The sequence below is a fragment of the Pyxicephalus adspersus genome, chromosome 2 (genome assembly GCF_032062135.1).
Source record: "Pyxicephalus adspersus chromosome 2, UCB_Pads_2.0, whole genome shotgun sequence".
Taxonomy (NCBI): domain Eukaryota; kingdom Metazoa; phylum Chordata; class Amphibia; order Anura; family Pyxicephalidae; genus Pyxicephalus; species Pyxicephalus adspersus.
In genome coordinates this window covers 6,733,807-6,751,782 of record NC_092859.1, presented here as the reverse complement: position 1 = coordinate 6,751,782, position 17,976 = coordinate 6,733,807, and the positions used below count along the sequence as shown (strand labels likewise).

The following is a 17,976-nucleotide window of genomic DNA, read 5'->3' as shown; positions in this document are numbered from 1 at the left end:
ATGATGAAAGCAGGAAACTGGTTATTCCATGAAGGATCACACTCCAGAAAGATGCATTTGGGTGGTGAACACATAGAATTAATCATTAAAGGATTTATGATCCTTAAAGTGTCAATCCAATGAACAAAACTCATGCTATATCTTTTGGCTACCCTGGATGCTTAAGCTCTTGCAAGTGAGTTTTTAAGCCAGTTGTCCAAATGTGGATACCCTTGGTGTAACTTACATATATTCAAAACACTTGATTTATTCAAAATTTAACTCTCCTTACATTGAATATTCAATTAACGGAAACACTCAATGAAACATAGGGCTCTATTTCTAAAACTAGAAATTAGACATTGCCTCAAAAACTCACTCATGGAAATCCCCCGGTACATGTTTCAATAGCAGTAGATGATTCTTAACAGGGAATGTTTGAGGGAATCTCAGATTCCTTATTTTATACAGACAATTTTTTGCCTATTGTTTCATAGTCCATGGAAGGGAGTTGTGGCAGGGGAGTTTATAATATATCTACATACTTTGAGATAAAAAGTTTCTCTCTTCTCTGTCTCCAAAAGTATAGCAGTTTGTATAAATATCATTGTTATCTCCATTTAGCATTGAGGCTTATCGGAAAAAATATATAATATTATTATCATAAACAAAAAAGAAAATAAAGCTCAAATAAAAAAGGATTTTATTTATTTTATTTCACAGTTGATTAATAAATCAAATTCTATAATACATTTATTTTACTCATTTATGTATAAAAACATTTCATATTTCATTTTTAATGTGAGCCAGTGTTTCTCAACCAGGGTCCCGTGGGACTGTATGGTTCTAACAGAGATTACTAGGGGTTCCCTGGGCAATGAGCAAATAATAAGACATTTTAGAACCCAAACATGGAAAGCTTATCAGTTGTTAACTAAAATCTGCTAGGCTAGCCTCAAAAAAGCAAAAGCAGGCACCTTTACAAAAATCACAAAAGCAGGCTACACCTACATAACTTTCCATGGTAGTGTTTCTGAATCAAGGTTTCATGGAACCCCAGGGTTCCTCCAGATATTGTTGGGCTTCCTTCAGCAATGAGCAATTTGGCCCTGTTAGTGTCACCATCTACTTCCAGTTCTGAGATGCTGGCTCAGAAATTACACATACCCAGGAGCCATCTTTGTTTGGTGTCATCCAGCCTCACCATCGACTTCCAGGACTTATATGCTGGCTTGGAGATAACAAAATCCCGGAAGCATTTTTTGTTGGTGTCATCGAGTGCCACCATCAACTTCCTAGACTGAGATGCTGGTTTAGCAATAACGCAGCCCCTGGAGCCATTTTTGTTTGGTGTCTTCCAATCTTACCATCTACTTCCAGGACTTAGATGCTGGCTCCGAGATGACACATAACCAAGAGCCATCTTGGTTTGGTGTCATCTAGTGTCACCATCTACTTCCTGAACTGAGATGCTAACTTGGAAATACCACAATCCCAGGAGCCATCATTGTGTGGCATCATCCAGTGTCACCATCTACTTCTTGGACTGAGATGCAGGCTCGGAGATATCACAATTCCAGGAGCCATCTTTGTTTAGATTTCATCCAGTGTCACCATCTGTTTCCTGGACTCAGATGCTGGCTCAGAGATAATTCAATCCCAGAGATGTTGGTTTGGAGATAACACAATCCCAGGAGCCATCTTTGGTGTCATCCAGTCTTACCATTTACTTCCAGGACTGGGATGCTGGCTCAGAGAAAACCAAAGCCCAGGAGCCATTTTCTCTTGGCGTCATCCAGTATCACCATCTATTTCCTGGAATGAGATGCTGGCGTAGGGGTAACACAATCCCAGGAACCATCTTTTTTTGTGTCTTCCAGTATCACCATCAGCTCCCTAGACTGAGATGCTGGTTTGGAAATAACACAACCCCTTTGTCATAATGCAGTGTCACTACTTCCACTACACAACCCCTTAAGTACAGACCTGACTCAGATCAGCTCCTGCTGTGTCCTCTTACCTTGTAACTTGCTACAAAGTAAATCTTGGGGAACAATAAACAAAGGGAAAGCGTCTTCCTGTCTGCAGCAGACTGATGATACCATCTCAACCTAGGCAAAGTCTCTGGCTGAAATTTAAGGATAACGTTTTATTGTTAGAAATCACAGCCCTGAAACATGATTCGGGTTCTGAATATTCCGACTCAAAGTTTCACTTTATCATTATATACAATTCTCACAATTCAGGAGAACAAAACCTTTTACTTCTTAATCTAAAATTAGAACCAGTTTTAACCAGAAATTTTGTGCCAGATTGATCTTTGCGTTGTGTGGTTTGGGGACACTTCCGCTTTTCTTTACAGGTGCACAAATCTGAGTTTACATACAACCACATGCACAACCTAATTGTTTCTAATTATTTTTATTGAAAAAACAAAGACACAGTACTTTTCCATGGGGATCCATATCACGTATTTACCCTCCTGCCCTGCTGACAACAGGACTGCATGTAGAAATGGTCTGTTTTGGCTAATTTAACTTTTTCACTTTACAAGTTAATTGCAAATCATGTAAACCTGAAGTTGAACCATGGCTTGGGGGGTGGCAAAAGGGGATCAATAGAAGCATGTTTTAAGTAAAAAAATAGAAAAGGTATATCGTTCTTCCAAAAATCTAAACCTAGTATTGTAACCATTTTTTGAGGGTGGGGTCAGGGTGTAATGTAGGCATATGTCCCAAGTGGAAACATTTACTTAAAAACTATTACATAAAAAGGCTTTTTCCTGACTTTATTTTAACTTCATGGAAGATCTGCCTGAGTTTGCAGTTAACTTGAAAACTTTTCTGTCTTAGAATGCAGCATGCATGCCAATCACCTGTGCTGTATGCAAATATTCCAACAAGGGAAGGACTGAGCAGTGAAAGAAGCTGTTGCAGACAGGCAATGCCACCTGTCTGTCACCCTATTAGAGTCACCTAATTGTGATGTCATCTTTTTGGCGAAGGGGCAGGCGATGCCACCTGTCTGTCACCCTATTAGAGTCACCTAATTGTGATGTCATCTTTTTGGCGAAGGGGCAGGCGATGCCACCTGTCTGTCACCTTTTTAGAGTATCCTTACTAAAGAAGGGGCAGGTGATGTCCCTACTGCAAAAAAATAACCCTACCTGCCCAGTCACTATTTAGGGACACCATATTGGGTTGTTACCTTTTTGGAGAAGGGGCAGGCAATGCCACTTGTCTGTCACCTTATTAGAGTCACCTTATTGGAGAAGGGGCAGGCGATGCCACCTGTCTGTCGCCTTATTAGAGACACCATATTGGGCCATTACCTTATTGGAGAAGGGGCAGGCAATTCCACCTGTCTATCACCTTTTTGGAGTCCCCATATTGGGCTGTCTTACTGGAGAAGGGGCAGGCGATGCCACCTGTCTGTCGCCTTATTAGAGACACCATATTGGGCCATTACCTTATTGGAGAAGGGGCAGGCAATGCCACCTGTCTGTCACATTATTAGAGTCACCTTATTGGGCCATTACCTTATTGAGAAGGGGCAGGCAATGCCACCTGTCTGTCACCTTAATAGAGACACCTAATTGGGATGTCATCTTTTTGGAGAAGGGGCAGGCGATGTCCCTTCTGCAATAAAATATCTCTATTTGCCCTGTCACTATTTTTTAAAGACACTCACCTGTTCCAGTTCCATTGTATATTCTGCCATCTTTCTTTTTTCTTTTTTTTTCCTTGTTTTGATCTTTGACTATATACAAATATATAAAAACATCAATCCTTATAAATCCATTATTCTTGGATGCTGGGTTCTTCAACAATTACCCAACATTTGCAGCTGGGCATTTATACTTGCCATCCCAACCGTTGTTGGAGACTTTTTACCCCTGCTATGGTCATTATCGGGCAAATTGCTATAACTGGAACTAATAAATATTATTTTTAACATTGTCCATGACAATTGTGATTGATTCCATAGGGACATATGTGCAATTTGTGTGTTTAACATGTTGAGGCTAAGCCCACTAATAAGTTAGAAGATATTTTATGGTAATTTTTGTTAAGTGAAAAAACAAAATAACTTTCTAGCCGTACAATCTGCATTGTTTATCCACAGGAAAGGGAAGTGAAATATGTTACAACATTTGTTGTGTAATGTCCCCCTCTACCCTGAGAAAACATTAAAGCAATGACACTGAAGCAATTATAGTTCCTGGGATGTGGGGCCCATATGTCAGCAATCTTGTTCCCCATACTGCAGGTATACATTATCATCAAAAGAAGGAATGGTAAAGAAAAAATATGTATGTTAAACCCTTTCATGTCTGTTTGGAAACCCAGGCCTTACTTTGCACCATCTACTAAAATTTCAAAGACCGCTAATTTTGTTAGTCCATCCTCTTGAAAACCACAACTAAATTAAAGATGTCTAGTGCCCTTCAGCTTCCTGAAGATATCAGACAGTACCAACATCACCCCTCACAACAACAGAGGCCTGGGGGGTGGTATTTATTTGAACCTTTTACCCGTTCAAATGGCCCCTACTAATAAAGTAAACTTTTCATGAAGTTAAGTTAGTTATTTTTTATCAATGCAACTGCATTTGACAGTTATAATGGTAAATACATGCCACTGTAAATTTTTTTATATGTATAGGTATCCAAAAAGTTTTAGAAGTTTTATTAGAAAAAATGTATTAGAATCTCCTAGTAAATGAATAGTAAAATAAAATAGCTTTATTTACATATAATAATTACAATGTATGCACATATGAATATATAATATAATATAGCCAGTTAGCAGCCATGCAAAGAGGTACAGCTGGGAGGAGTTTACAAATAGATTATAGAATGAATGGAAAGTGGTACCATCAGAATATTAGTAAACCATATGGACAAAAGTCATATGGTATATAAAGTGTGTGGGAAGGGGATGAAGACATAACAAATAAAAATAAACATTTAGCAGGGATTAAAAAGTATTTTATGTGTAAATAAATAAACTGTTTTATTGGCCTGATCAGCTAAGGGGTCTAAATAGAACCTGCATACACAGCCAGGGGGTGTTTACATGGGGAGTATATTTAAATCACATGACATAATAAAAGGAAATTATAGACTGAATTCTGGTATTATAAGGATTATCAATAGAGAGTTTACAGGGAAAACATCATGAAACTCCAGTCCACAATGAAAAGTTTGATTTCACTTTAAATTCTTTTTCACTTCCGCATACACAGTCTCTGTACTGGGATCGGGCAGATTCTTCGGTTCTCCCTTTTCCGTTTTGCCAGTAGGAGACGAGGTGTGGTTGACGGTAGCATATACCAAATCTTCACCCTGTGGTAGCATTTATATTATTATTATTATTATTATTATTAATAAACAGGATTTATGTAGCTCCAACATATTACGCAGCGCTGTACATTAAATAGGGTTTGCAAATGACAGACTAATACAGACAGTGATACAGGAGGAGAGGACCCTGCCCCGAAGAGCTTACAAAATGAAGTGAAAATGAGAGAGGGTGGGGTAGAAAGAACTCTGTATGTACAGTTGGGTGACAGAAGGAGACCCTTAAAAATCAATTAATTAATATATTGATTTTGATATGAAAGTGTGTGTCTGGGCAAATATAACAATATTGTAATAAAATCTCAAAATGTTCAGTGATGCTCTATATTATACATGGATTATACATTAGGAAACTAAGTAAAAAAGGTAAACAAGTACAAAAAATAACATTACCTGCTGGTGTTTTCGGAGAATCGTTGGGTTTTCATAGGCTGAAAGGTAAATATATTGGTCAGTCAGTGCTACAAAAGAAACCTTTCCAGAAAGAAACACTGAGGGCTAGGGTGAAACGATTTTGCGAAAGCATCGGAAGATCAAATAAATTATAACAGGAGGATGCACAGGGGATTCACAAGATTCCCTGGGAATCCTCCTGTTTGCAATCCCCGGGGCACTAGACGTTAATTAACGGCGATCTTCTCAATGAATGTGGCCGTGGCTACATTCATTGACAACAGTGTGCGATCCCCGGGCCACAAGAGGTTAATTAACCTCTTGTGTCCGGGGATCGCAGAGGACTCCCAGGCCTGCATGATGCAGCCCTGGAAATCCTCCTGTTGGGCGAAAGCTCGACCTCCCAGCGAATTACTTACATTTTCTATAAGCGAGAAAGGCCTGATTCGCTGCGAGATGGAACTTAATATTCTCACCCGCTGATCCCTACTGAGGGCCACCATTGCTGGATTATCATCAGTAGTGGGTGGCCCCCAACTACTGTTCGGCCAGGCGGCATCCCCAGCATCCCTATGGACCTGAACGGAGAGAGTTTTGAGCTACCACACATGCCTCTTGTACCCCCCGGGGGCGTTGCACTCGGCTGCCTCACCGCGGGGCGGTACATAGTTAACTTGAATTCCCTGCAGGGGATTTACTTATCCTCCTATCAAATGGCGCTAGGTGGTGCAAGGTCATTGGGCACTTAAGGAGGACCATTTAAGGAGATTGGGCCATTTAAGGAGATTGGGCCATTTAAGAAGAACCTGTCCTGAACACCATTGCCCGCTATAAGCCTCTGTGAGTACAGTGTGCTTGGGTGCGTTCTCTGTGTTGGTTCATATTAACCTCTTGTGTCATTACCAATAGCAACCTGGTCCGATACCTGATTCTGCCTGAACTCTGCGTGCCCTGACCTTGGATTGTTTGTGACCACTCTTGCCTGCTGCCTGCCCTGACCTCGGATTGTTCCTGACCTGTCTCTGCTTTACCCCTCGGTGCCACGCTTATCGGACTGATCATCTGTGAATAACCCTTACCTTGTTTTATGACTACCAATAAAATTTGACAAAAGATTTCTTGGAGTTGGCTGTGGTTTGTGTGCCCAGGTGCATTACATGTAGTCTCTCAAGGCTACAAACATGGGATAGGTAGATCTCTGAGTGATAAATGAACCTTAGAAGATATTCTTACATCTTGAGAAAAATAACAAGTGAACTGGAACAAAGGTTAAGTCTACATGAACTGTTTGAACACCTTTTACACTCAGTTTTAAATGCCATTGTTTGAAATGTTCTATTCAATACAATGGGCCATACCAGATCATTTTCTTGATGGGCAGTAAAGACAACAGTCCTGCAAAATTTGGAAAGGGTTGTAATTGCTCAGCAAATGCCCACAATGCCTCACAAATACCCAAAAATGCATGAAAAAAATCTATAAATGCTTCCAACAACACCATTAAAATGATTAGGGCATCTTCTTTGCTACACACTTTGGTTTAAAATACCTTTAATAATGCTTAAAAGCTCATAAAAAAGCTGTAGACTTAGGGTAGATTCCAACCTGCAAAAAGAATCAAGTGAGCATGGCTCCCAGCAGCTGGCACTTTGCCAGATGCTTGGCCACTTACTCCGCATCGCTGGTTCTTGAAAGTTTCACAGTGGGTGGCAGTGAGCTCATTGCTGCCCCCGTTCATTCTTTATTGGGCTCCCATGGGTGGACACATTGGCCCTAATTTATTAAAGCTCTCAAATGCTGGAGAGGATTCACTTTCATCAGTGAAGCTGGGCGATCCAGCAAACCTAGAAAGAATTATTTAAAAGTCATTTTCTATTTGGTAGCAAATGCATTCAGTCTTGGACCAGATCCATTCCAGGTTTTCTGGATCACCCAACTTTACTGGTGAAGGTGTATTCTCTCCAGCCTTGTAGAGCTTTAATAAATCAGAGCCTATATGTAGCATCTCAACCTAGGTAGCAGTACCAGTCTAAACATAGCCTGAGAAAAGTAGGAGAGACACAGCAGAACTCATGCAGTGTGCGGAATATACTGTGCAAGGGCTTCTGAGGATTTAAAATATAAAAAAACAAATTTACCTCGATAGATAGATAGATAGATAGATAGATAGATAGATGAACATATAGATAGACTTACCCAAAACTGCTCAGTCGTTGACCTAAGTGAATAAATACAGAAATAAACACATAAATACTGATTCATTGATATCTATGAATCATTATACATTTAGAACATACAATGATATCATCCTGTTGGAGCTGTTGCTTATATTGATATCAATTGCGGTTCCTAAACTGTTGCATCATTAACATTTACACAATACCATCTGCCCCTTCTAATCTCTCTTAAAATGAGCCACCACCATTGGCTGCCCATCCACGGTATGCATCACCCACGTTTTGTTATGGCATGCTAATAGGCTCTCGATCCCTCCCTCCATGCAGAGCCCTCGATCCCTCCACAGCTGGTCCTAATTTGGTCCCACGTTGTCCACGCTGCCATTTGGTCCCATGTTGTCCACGCTGCCATCTTTTTCCTTATTCTGCCTACATCACCCGATCTTACACTACACAGATGCAAGATCGGGTGACGTATCCTTCTGTAAATGTTAAAAAAAAGAGTGCCAATCCCACCACGCTTGCATTTTTTCAATGCCTGGAAAAGCCCCTTCCTGAGATCAGGCATGAGAAGAAGCAGCCCAAACCCTCCGGGGATAGATGACATTCCAGGAGGCTCTGCGCTTCCATTCAGTCTTTACTGCCACAGCATTATTGATAGAAGGGGAAGGGCTTCCTTTTTTTTGGATGTCTTCTTTTAGTGGTCTGCAGGTTCTTCAGCTTGACAATGGATGGGACCACCAAAGACCACCGGAATTTTGTCTATTTTTTCCAGTCAACCAGTGAAATATAACTTGAATTTTTAATAGAAAGCATTTAGTTTATGACATTTATGTTCTGTAAGTTTTTCAGGGTTAACAAATACAGCAGAATTACCTCTTTTTCTTGAGAAGTATATGGCCAAGATAATGATGATGATCAGAAGAATAAAGGCGGCACCCAGTGCTACTGGCAATATTCGCAGTGAGTCCTTCATTGGAATTTCATCTGGAACTTAGAAAATAAAATACATAAAGGGCTTGAACTGTGGTATCAGTGGCTCAATCAAAGTGAATGTTTTTTTTTTCATGTAGATTTGTTGTTTCATTGTTCAATATAATTTTTGACTTTTCTTTGAAGGGAAAGCACCTCTAATGACCTGAAATGAACATTACTGAACAGCCTATTAGGCTGATCTCAGAGTATGCAGGAAGTACTATGTGCACAAAGGTGTCCTTATGCCATTACAAAAAGCAGAAATACAGACTGCATTAAAGTAATAGGTGGGTTTACTTCAAATGTTATTCTTTCCGAGCTTTTGGCTTATTGTCAAATCACCCACACAATGAGGTAGCCGAACCATTCATAGACTGTTCTCTTCATAAGGGAAGTAGCCAGTGACCAAGTTAGAGGACCCACAAACCTTAACTGTCCATATTTTCAAGACTTGTGTGATGGTGGCCCCCACCCAACACATGTTGATGTACTTCTGCTGAAAAAACAGCATATAGAATAGTCTCTGGAGTAGCCCCACAGACCATACCTATCTGGACTTTCTAGGTTTTTATTATGGTGGACTCCATCTACATGATAATGTCCCTCTGCTGGGACACCAGCATAAGCTGCGTACACACTTCCAATTTTTATCGTTGGAAATGAACGACGAACGACCGATTGGCCAAAAATCGTTCGTAAAAAAAGTAACCAACGATGCCGACCAACGAGGATAGTCGTTGGAAATGAACGACCGGACCGGCGGATCGGATTGGACGACGATCGCTGACCATCTATTGTGTGTACGGTCGTTCAGTGATCGTTCATGGTCTGAGCATGCGCGATGAACGAACGTTCGCTCACTTCCTGTGGTGCACGTCACTTCCTGTATCGTTCAAACGATCTCATCTATCGTGTGTACAATATCTGCGAACGATCGTGTCGTTATCTGCATGTACAGGATCGGTGCTATACGATCGTTCGCAGATATCGTGCAGGATCGTTCGTCGTTCGTTTACCAACGATAATAATTGGAAGTGTGTACGTAGCTATACAGATTGGTTTTGTCTTGTGTGGAGCAGCCAGAGACCAAGCTACAGTTCCCACAGACCATCACGTTCTGAAATTCTGAATTTGGCCCCATCACCACCACCTGAAGATAGTTTTAAAGGGACTCATTTTGACTGCCCGTTACTGCATTAGTTGAGCTTCAATCAGCTTGGATTTTGTGTCTATGTAACTTTGTCTTGAATGGGAATTGTATTCAAACAACTGACCCGTCTAAACCATGTACCTTTCCTCTGGGAGGTTAACCTCATGCAAGCTCCATGTTCAGTGGTATTACAGCTTACATAGAACTAATGGCATCAGCTCCCTCCACACATGTCAGTGGGGTGGCAACTGCTATGTCTGAGCACTGCATCATGGAAGAAGGTCACCTGTTCCCCGGAGCACTAACAAAGCAAGGAAATAGCAAGGAGTGTGAGAAAAAATATCTGAAAGACCCTTGCAGTCAAAACATGTATCTGAAACACATTTACATGGGACATTTTTTTGTTGAATGCCTTAACTTAGTGATTCTTCCCACCGACCCCCATATCACTACAAAGCACAGCAGTGATAAGTGGGTCAGATGGAAGACAATATGTTTGGAAGGGAGTTTTCATGCATCTGATACTTCCAGTTATGTCAAATTAAACATTAGCAAGTAGCCATGGCTTTTGAACATAGACAGGACTGGAGAAACTGGTAATAGTGGTAGGTGGGTATAAATCCTTCTTTTTGATGTACTTTGTTTTTATCAGGGACAGAGTTGCCATATAAGAAATTATAATTCTTCTGTGTCTATGACAGTATCAATTTTATTTACTGGTCTGGAATTGCTTTGATAGATGCCTGACATTAAGAACAGTCAGTACCTACCTTTAATGATTAAATGTGTCCCGAGACCCTCTTCTAAGATTGTAACTCTTCGATTACGACTATCTCCTAGTGGTTCCAAGCATTGTCTTATTGTCACTCGGCAGTAGAATATGGTGTTATTTAGCCCACGGAAGTCTTGTAGAAGAAGATTGGACTCATTAACTAGACTGGTCTTCCCTTTGTAATCAGGGTGTATGTAGTGCGGGTTTGGATGATAGACATAGGTCTCTCTGGAACTCCCAATCATCCAATACACTTCCGTCAATAGAATATCATTCTTCTGTTGCACAGTGAAGCTGCAATTTAATATAGCTGATCGATCAAATTCAACTTCTTCTGATTGAATGATATTTAGCTCCTTTGTTTTATCTAAAATTAAAACACAACACAAGGATAAAAATTGACTATTTCTTCATTGACAAAACATTTTTTATAATTTCATGAATGAAAAAAAAAACATGTTAATAATACAAAATTATTTTATTAATTTGCAGAGACAAATAGCAATTTCCTGTAAAAAATGAAAAAAAAAACTGGTGAAACTATAGAACCTAGATCACATGGCTGATGGTTAGCAGAGGCATTATGGATGTATCATGGTATTGGAAACTTTAGAGTCCTTTCTTTTCATTTCTGAATGGCTAAGTGTTGTAGACAGCGAGGTAGTGCTTAGTGCTATTAAATATGGTAACGGAGTAAATATGGTTACTCCCTCTATACAAAAATTGTTCATGGTATAATGTGGCAACATAGTTAGGAGACCTGTCGGGTTTTTGTTGCTGCAATGGCCGCAGTCATTTGTGGCTGCCAGGCTCTGCCAGCTGCAATTCTTTCTGATGCCTGAACTGGCACAGGAGCCTCTGTCATTGTGTTGCCCTGCTAGGGGGGCAATTGGGGACACATGTTGTTAGCTGGAAGCAGGGATGCACAATAGCTGGGGACATGGGTGTGGTATGAAGGTGGGCAACCATGTAAAGTTCTATTGCTGACTTTAGTTTTGCTTTACTCTGATTATATGAGATTTTAATATAACAATTATTTCAAAGGTTTTGGATATTTTACTCTAGTCATTGGAGAAAAAAACAAATCAAAAACACTCACTTATGATTTGAAGCTGTGGTCCATTATATAAATATGTTTTTGTCTCTCCATCATTTCTAGAAATTAGTACTTTCCAGCAATAGAAGCCCTGATCTTCAGAGGTAACTTCACTGATTTGAAATGATAAACTGTTATTGCTGTAGGTGCAGTTTCTGAAATTGGTGCTGCTGGCACAATCAGTTATTGGGTCTGTGGTCCGCACTATGTAACAGGTAATGTTGCTTGCAGATGAGACTCCATTACTTGTGAAATGACCGAGAAGCATTACATTTTCCTGAAGAGCAGCAACAACAACGGGGATTGTCTCCAGACTAGGTTCATTCCTATCTGAGATGGAATAAAATATTATTATAGATAAATTTTTTGCAGGTATATACTGTATTTTGCTCCATAAGATGCACTTTCTCCCCCAAAAGTGGAGACACAGCTAGCAATGCCTACACAGGAAGTGGTGGGGGGGGGTCTATAATGATAGGACATACTTCATGTAGGAGGGTAGAGAACTGCTTAGTATATAGTACTGGTTCAGAATATATTTCTTTTCCTGTTTTCCTCCTCTAAACCTGCATTTTATGGTCAGGTGCATCTTACTGTGCGAAAAATACAGTAACTCATACAGGTCTTGCATTCTCGGGACAATGCTCCTGAGTTCCTCTGAGGCTGCCCTATTAATTATGGCAAGGGCAGTGAAAGTATGAAGAAACACTGTCTATTTGCTCACTCAGGGTACAGTGGCAATGCCTGCACACAACTTACACTCTCTACCCAGGCATGTATAGGTACCCAGTCATACTCTTTTACAGCCTCCCCATTGTGTTGTATCCACCATTCTGAGATTTTGTGTTGACTGATGTCAGAGGTTAGACAGGGGAATGATATCATTGCATCTTTTACTTGCGATTGGCTGCTCCAGCATTAGCGCTGTTACAAAAAAGAAGTTTGTAGGCCCCATGCTGCATAGGACCTCCTGTGTGAAGGTGTGTTTAGAGAGGTAGGACAGGGCCGTGAAAGTTACTCCTAAACCAGCACTACCACAAGTTACTACTAGAGTGAAAAACCTCCACAGGTGTTTTAAGGTGCACAGATTATGTAGGCTCCATACAAAATGTTCCTGGTCTCCCTGCTGGATATTCTTTTACTATCAACCTGAGGTTTCTGTACACATGCTCTGGCTTCAGATCTTGCTCTAGTTGCTGAACTTTGGCTTTGGATTCCCATCTTTTTTGGCTCTTGATCTATGGAATGATTTTGTTTTAGATTGCAAATCTTGGCTTTGGCTTACAACTCTAGTTCTTCATCCAAGACATTGCTTTGCACCCTAAATTTTGACTTCCTATGTTAGCAGTTTAACATTCTCCCCCCCAGAAGCTCTGGTGAAAATAGGTGCCCAAACTCACCCTTACACCATGCCTTTGGCAGATCAGCATCCAGCAGAAGGACCTCCAGTGTTGGGGATACCTTGTGCTTTGTGATAGGGTCACATACTTCCCCACACCCCAAAACATTGTTCCATTAATATGGGTTCAGCAGTGCAAGGAGAAAGTTGGGCAGGTAAGTCTACAAGTCTGGGAAGTATGCATACATGGTCACCTTGTCTCGAATGTGATAGTCTCCCCTTAAAAGAAAACTAAATTTAACAATTTTGGCTTAATAACTTTTTCATTGCAGAAGGAACAGAGAACAATAGGGGCAGACAGCAATAGAATAACCTTACCTGCCTGATTTTTTAAATAAAAAATAATCGTATCTATTCCGTTGAGCCATCCACTTATTCTCCTTATCCAGGTTTCTGATCTTTTTTTCTGATCATTTTCCAAGTTGCTGACCTTAAACCATCAACCATATTTTCTGGACCTGGGATTATGTAATGTTCACTCATATATGCATACCCAGCTTATCACAGCTTTGTTTTTTAAAAAAAGTTACCTGTAAACCTGTAAACTTTTTTTTTTGCGACATTGCCTGTCCCTCTGTAATAAAATTTCTGCCAGATCACAAATTTTCTTCTTTATACTATAAGGTCAGCAGTGGTAGAGTTAAGCATATAGATAAATTAGCTGTTAAAAGAAACTATGATGGACAAAATAATGTAAACACTTCCTTTTGGCATCAGTGTTTATTTATATCAGATGTTTTACTATGGATAAACTAAAAAATAAATGTATGTATATATTGAGAAAGTTGAACTTTAAAAATTCCAGCTTTGACTTACCTTTCACTATGAGCTGTGTGCCCTCTGGTTTTTGCCACTGCTCATATCGCTCTCCCAACTGGAGTTCTATACGGCAACAATACTTTGTAGCGTCCTCCTTAGTTACATTGTTTATGGTTATTGATATATTTCTGTGGCTCAGATCCCATTTCACTTGCAGTCTATCCTGGTACCTGGGGGAATCTATTTCTTGACTCGAGTTATAAATGACACTGTTATCACCATCACAGTAGTTTTTTTTGGATGCTTTCACAATGATGGAGGACTTGGTGATCTTCCCTGACTGTGGAAAAGAAAACTGGCATGGGATGGTGATCGATTTCCCTTCTTGAGATTCAATTCTTTCTGGCTGATCAACACAGTGCTGTCCAGAGGTTTCATTAAGCCTGTCTGGGAACAAAACACATGAAACTTGCTTAAAGTTTAACTCCAGGCTAATTACACATATAAAATACATATCATTGGTCTGTTCTACCTGGCAAATTTTACCAGATCACCATTCAGTCCTATAAATTACACAATTCAAACACACAGTGTGGTTACAAGGATCACATCTTTTCTTTCTGTTGTACTTTAGCGATACAATGGTGTCTTTGCTCCACCCCCAGACTTTGATTGGACACTAAAGGAGCAGGAACAGACTGATGAGATCATCTCTTTGCTTTTTAGCAAAATTTATCAGCATTTTGTTAGCTCATTGGGCCTAATTTTTAAATCTCTCCAAGACTGGAGAGGATGCACTTTCTTAGGTAAGGCTGGGTGACACAGCAAGCCTGGAATGGATCTGGTCCAGGACTGGAAACATTTGCTAACAAATGGAAATCCATTTTAGGTTTTCTGGATCACTCAGCAAAGTTTATCTATTCCAGCCTTGGAAAGCCTAAATAAATCAGGTTCATTGTCTCCTGAATCCTCCCTTCCTTCTAACAGTCTGTGTGCTGCTGTAAAGGATTATACACAATTCGGACACACAGTGTGGTCACAAGGATCACATTTTTTTTCTGTTGCACTTTAGAAATACATTGATGTCTTTTCTCCACCTCCAGACTGTGATTGGACACTAAATTAGCAGGAACAGATTGATAAGTAGGGATGAGCAGGCGAGTTTTTAAAACTCGATCTTGTGGCCATTCTCGCTTACCAAATTTTAAGCGAGAATGGCCGGTGAATATTCGCAGATCGAATTAAAAAAATTTTTTTTCAAGTGTGCGATCCGTGGCACTAGAGGTTAATTACCTGTGACACCAAGGAAGGATTGGAAGTGGAAGGGAGATATATTTGCCCAAGATTCTACTTTTATGTGAAGTAATTTGCCCAAGATTCCTCTCCTATGTGAAGTAGCAGGTGGAAGACTCTTACCATAATTAATGAAGAAGCACTGAGGGTGGGGATATAACATAGAGTCAGGAGCTCAGTCAGTAGCTCTGTTTTGGAGAGACACAGACAGGGGTTCTGTGTGAGGCAGCTCTGCTTGGAGAGACACAAACAGGGGTTCTGTGTGGGGGAGCTCTGCTTGGAGACACAGACAGGTTGCCTGTGTGAGGGAGCTCTCTGTTTTGGGGACACTGACAGTCGGTCTGGGTGAGGGAGCTCTGCTGAGAGACTCAGAAAGTCGGTCTGGGTGAGTGAGCTCAAGTCGGTCTGTGTGAGTGAGCTCAAAAATGAGTAGAAGGATGCTGAAAGCTCAGTTTTGAGCTGACAGGGAGAAGCCCTCCAGCTAATAGACAGGGACGTCTGATGTATAGTAAGTGCCGGACAGGCAAGGTTTTCTTTTGCTGTTTTTGTTCCTTTATCAGCAACCTTCAATCAACCTGGCTGCAAGCCAGCTTAAGGCTGATACCTCGGTGTGTGATCTGGGTTTGATGAATCAGACAAGTGTCCTTTGACCCCAGCAAAGGTGATCCGGTTTGCCGAAATTTTGCGAAACTATCTGAAGTTCGAGGAAATTTTTGCGAGAATGCCAGAGCGTTCTCACTCATCCCTGTTGATAAGTAAAGCATAATAATCTAAGACATAGATTACACTTTATTTAATATTTATTTATACATACATATATTAAAAAGCTGCTTTCAATTTTTTCTTGTATCTATATGAAGTTTACTTCACAAGCACAATTGAATTTTGAAAATATGTTACATTCATTAAAGCATTCTGGACCTGATTTATCAAAGCTCTCCAAGACTGAACCTGGGTCATAGATAAAGCACAGCTGTAATAGATTTGGTCAAGGATACAAAACATTTGCCAAATAGAACAAATGATTTTCAGAAATCTATCCAGGTTTGCTAGATCATCCAGATTCTCCCATGATAGTCTACCTTCTCCAGTCTTGGTGAGTTTTATTAAACCAGGCCCTCTTGCTTATAAATCAGCTACATCCTAAGAAGAAAAGCTTTTCTCTGTGCATCATAGTACAACATTAGACCCGTGCTGCAGCAGTCCAGCTTATCACTTGCTCACTCGGAATCAACATATCTAATTGTAAAGCTATGAATATGACATGTTGGACCTCTAGAGAGAACCGTGTTTCTGCACAGAGAGCATTCATGGAAATAATGTGTCACGACATTCTATTTCAGTAATACCTTCACAATATAATACCTTCAGGTTTAATGGGACTATGACATAAATGTCTCATCATTTTTTCTTTCTCAAATACTGATTACAACAAGCTGGGGTTGATTTACTAATGCAATAGATATTGTCCCAGTTGATCTGGTACAGCTATGTACATTGAATCACATGCCACCAAAATGTTTTTACTCCCTTGATGATTGGGTATTTAAAGTAAGTGCAGGTTCACCGGAATTAATTAAAATTCACCATTCTTTGCTTAATAAAATCTTCACTAAGTAGGTAAATTAATGTGGTTGTGTACATATTCCCTGCCACTGGCTCCACCTGGTAAAAAGCTACACTCCATGCAGATATAAAATACACAAACTCACAGCTTAAAAACATTTAGTAATCTTCAATTTTTTTTAATGCACGCTGTGTAAATAAACTTCGATCTTGATTTAATCTGTGTTCTTCCCCAGCATCCTGCCCATGGGTATATTTTCTATGTCTCTGGATTTTCTCCCATTTCATGTATCTCGTTATTTGTTTTATACAGTTTCTGAATATTGCTGTGTTTTATACTTTATTGCTTTTTCCTCTTTTTATATACTGATGGAAATGTTTGTATTTTATTTCAAAAGACACACAATTGTAAAAGAAGAGAGAAACATGGCAGAGGATTAAACACATTAGTAGGCTGCTTCTCTCTTCACTATCCATTTAAGGCTGAGAAGAGGAAGAGGATCTGTAAAGAAATGTACATCCCCCACTAAACAGAACTTAATTGTTAAAAAAGATATGTGTGTAACAAACAATATGTGGTCAGCAAATGTATATTATGATCATAATTGGTTTAATATACCCCATAGACACAGCATGGATAGGATCAGCACACTGTATATAATAATCACCAAAGACTATATATATACTATAAACCCCAAAGACACAGCATGGATAGGATCAGCACACTGTATATAATAATCACTAAATACTTTATGGATACTATAAACCTCAAAACACAGCATGAACAGGATAATCAAACTGTATATAATAATCACCAAAGACCATATATATACTATAAATTTCAAAGACACAGCATGGATAGGATCAGCACACTGTATATAATAATCACTGTGATAAATGCCCTCTCCACACCCTTGCGTATAGACTTTCTAGCACGCTCAGCAACAGTCCTCGCACCGCAGGCTGAAGAGGCGCCAGGGGCAAAGTTAACCACTTTTGTCACCAACTGCCATTCCAGACAGGGATGTCTCAGCAATCACAATGTTTATAGTAGC

General features: G+C 39.9%; 1 protein-coding gene and 1 long non-coding RNA gene across 4 annotated transcripts in view; both read right to left on the bottom strand.

The window, feature by feature from the left end:
• Nucleotides 1-4,697: 4,697 nt before the first annotated feature.
• LOC140322757 (uncharacterized) lies at nt 4,698-7,382 on the bottom strand. Its single transcript, XR_011919242.1, has 2 exons — nt 5,735-7,382; nt 4,698-5,326 (listed from the first exon to the last, which is right to left on the bottom strand). It is a non-coding gene; the product is annotated as an uncharacterized lncRNA (long non-coding RNA).
• Nucleotides 7,383-7,886: 504 nt separating this feature from the next.
• LOC140322755 (uncharacterized) overlaps nt 7,887-17,976 on the bottom strand; it is a 12,749-nt gene continuing 2,659 nt past the window's right edge. The window contains exons 2-6 of one of the 3 annotated variants that reach the window (XM_072399341.1): nt 14,120-14,509; nt 11,908-12,234; nt 10,807-11,175; nt 8,788-8,904; nt 7,887-7,952 (exon numbers count right to left, since the gene is read on the bottom strand). In XM_072399341.1, coding sequence (XP_072255442.1) covers nt 7,927-7,952; nt 8,788-8,904; nt 10,807-11,175; nt 11,908-12,234; nt 14,120-14,509 — 1,229 coding nt within the window. In that variant the 3' untranslated portion in view covers nt 7,887-7,926. The remainder of the gene's footprint in view (nt 7,953-8,787; nt 8,905-10,806; nt 11,176-11,907; nt 12,235-14,119; nt 14,510-17,976) is intronic. The other 2 variants (XM_072399342.1, XM_072399344.1) reach the window with 2 other exon arrangements.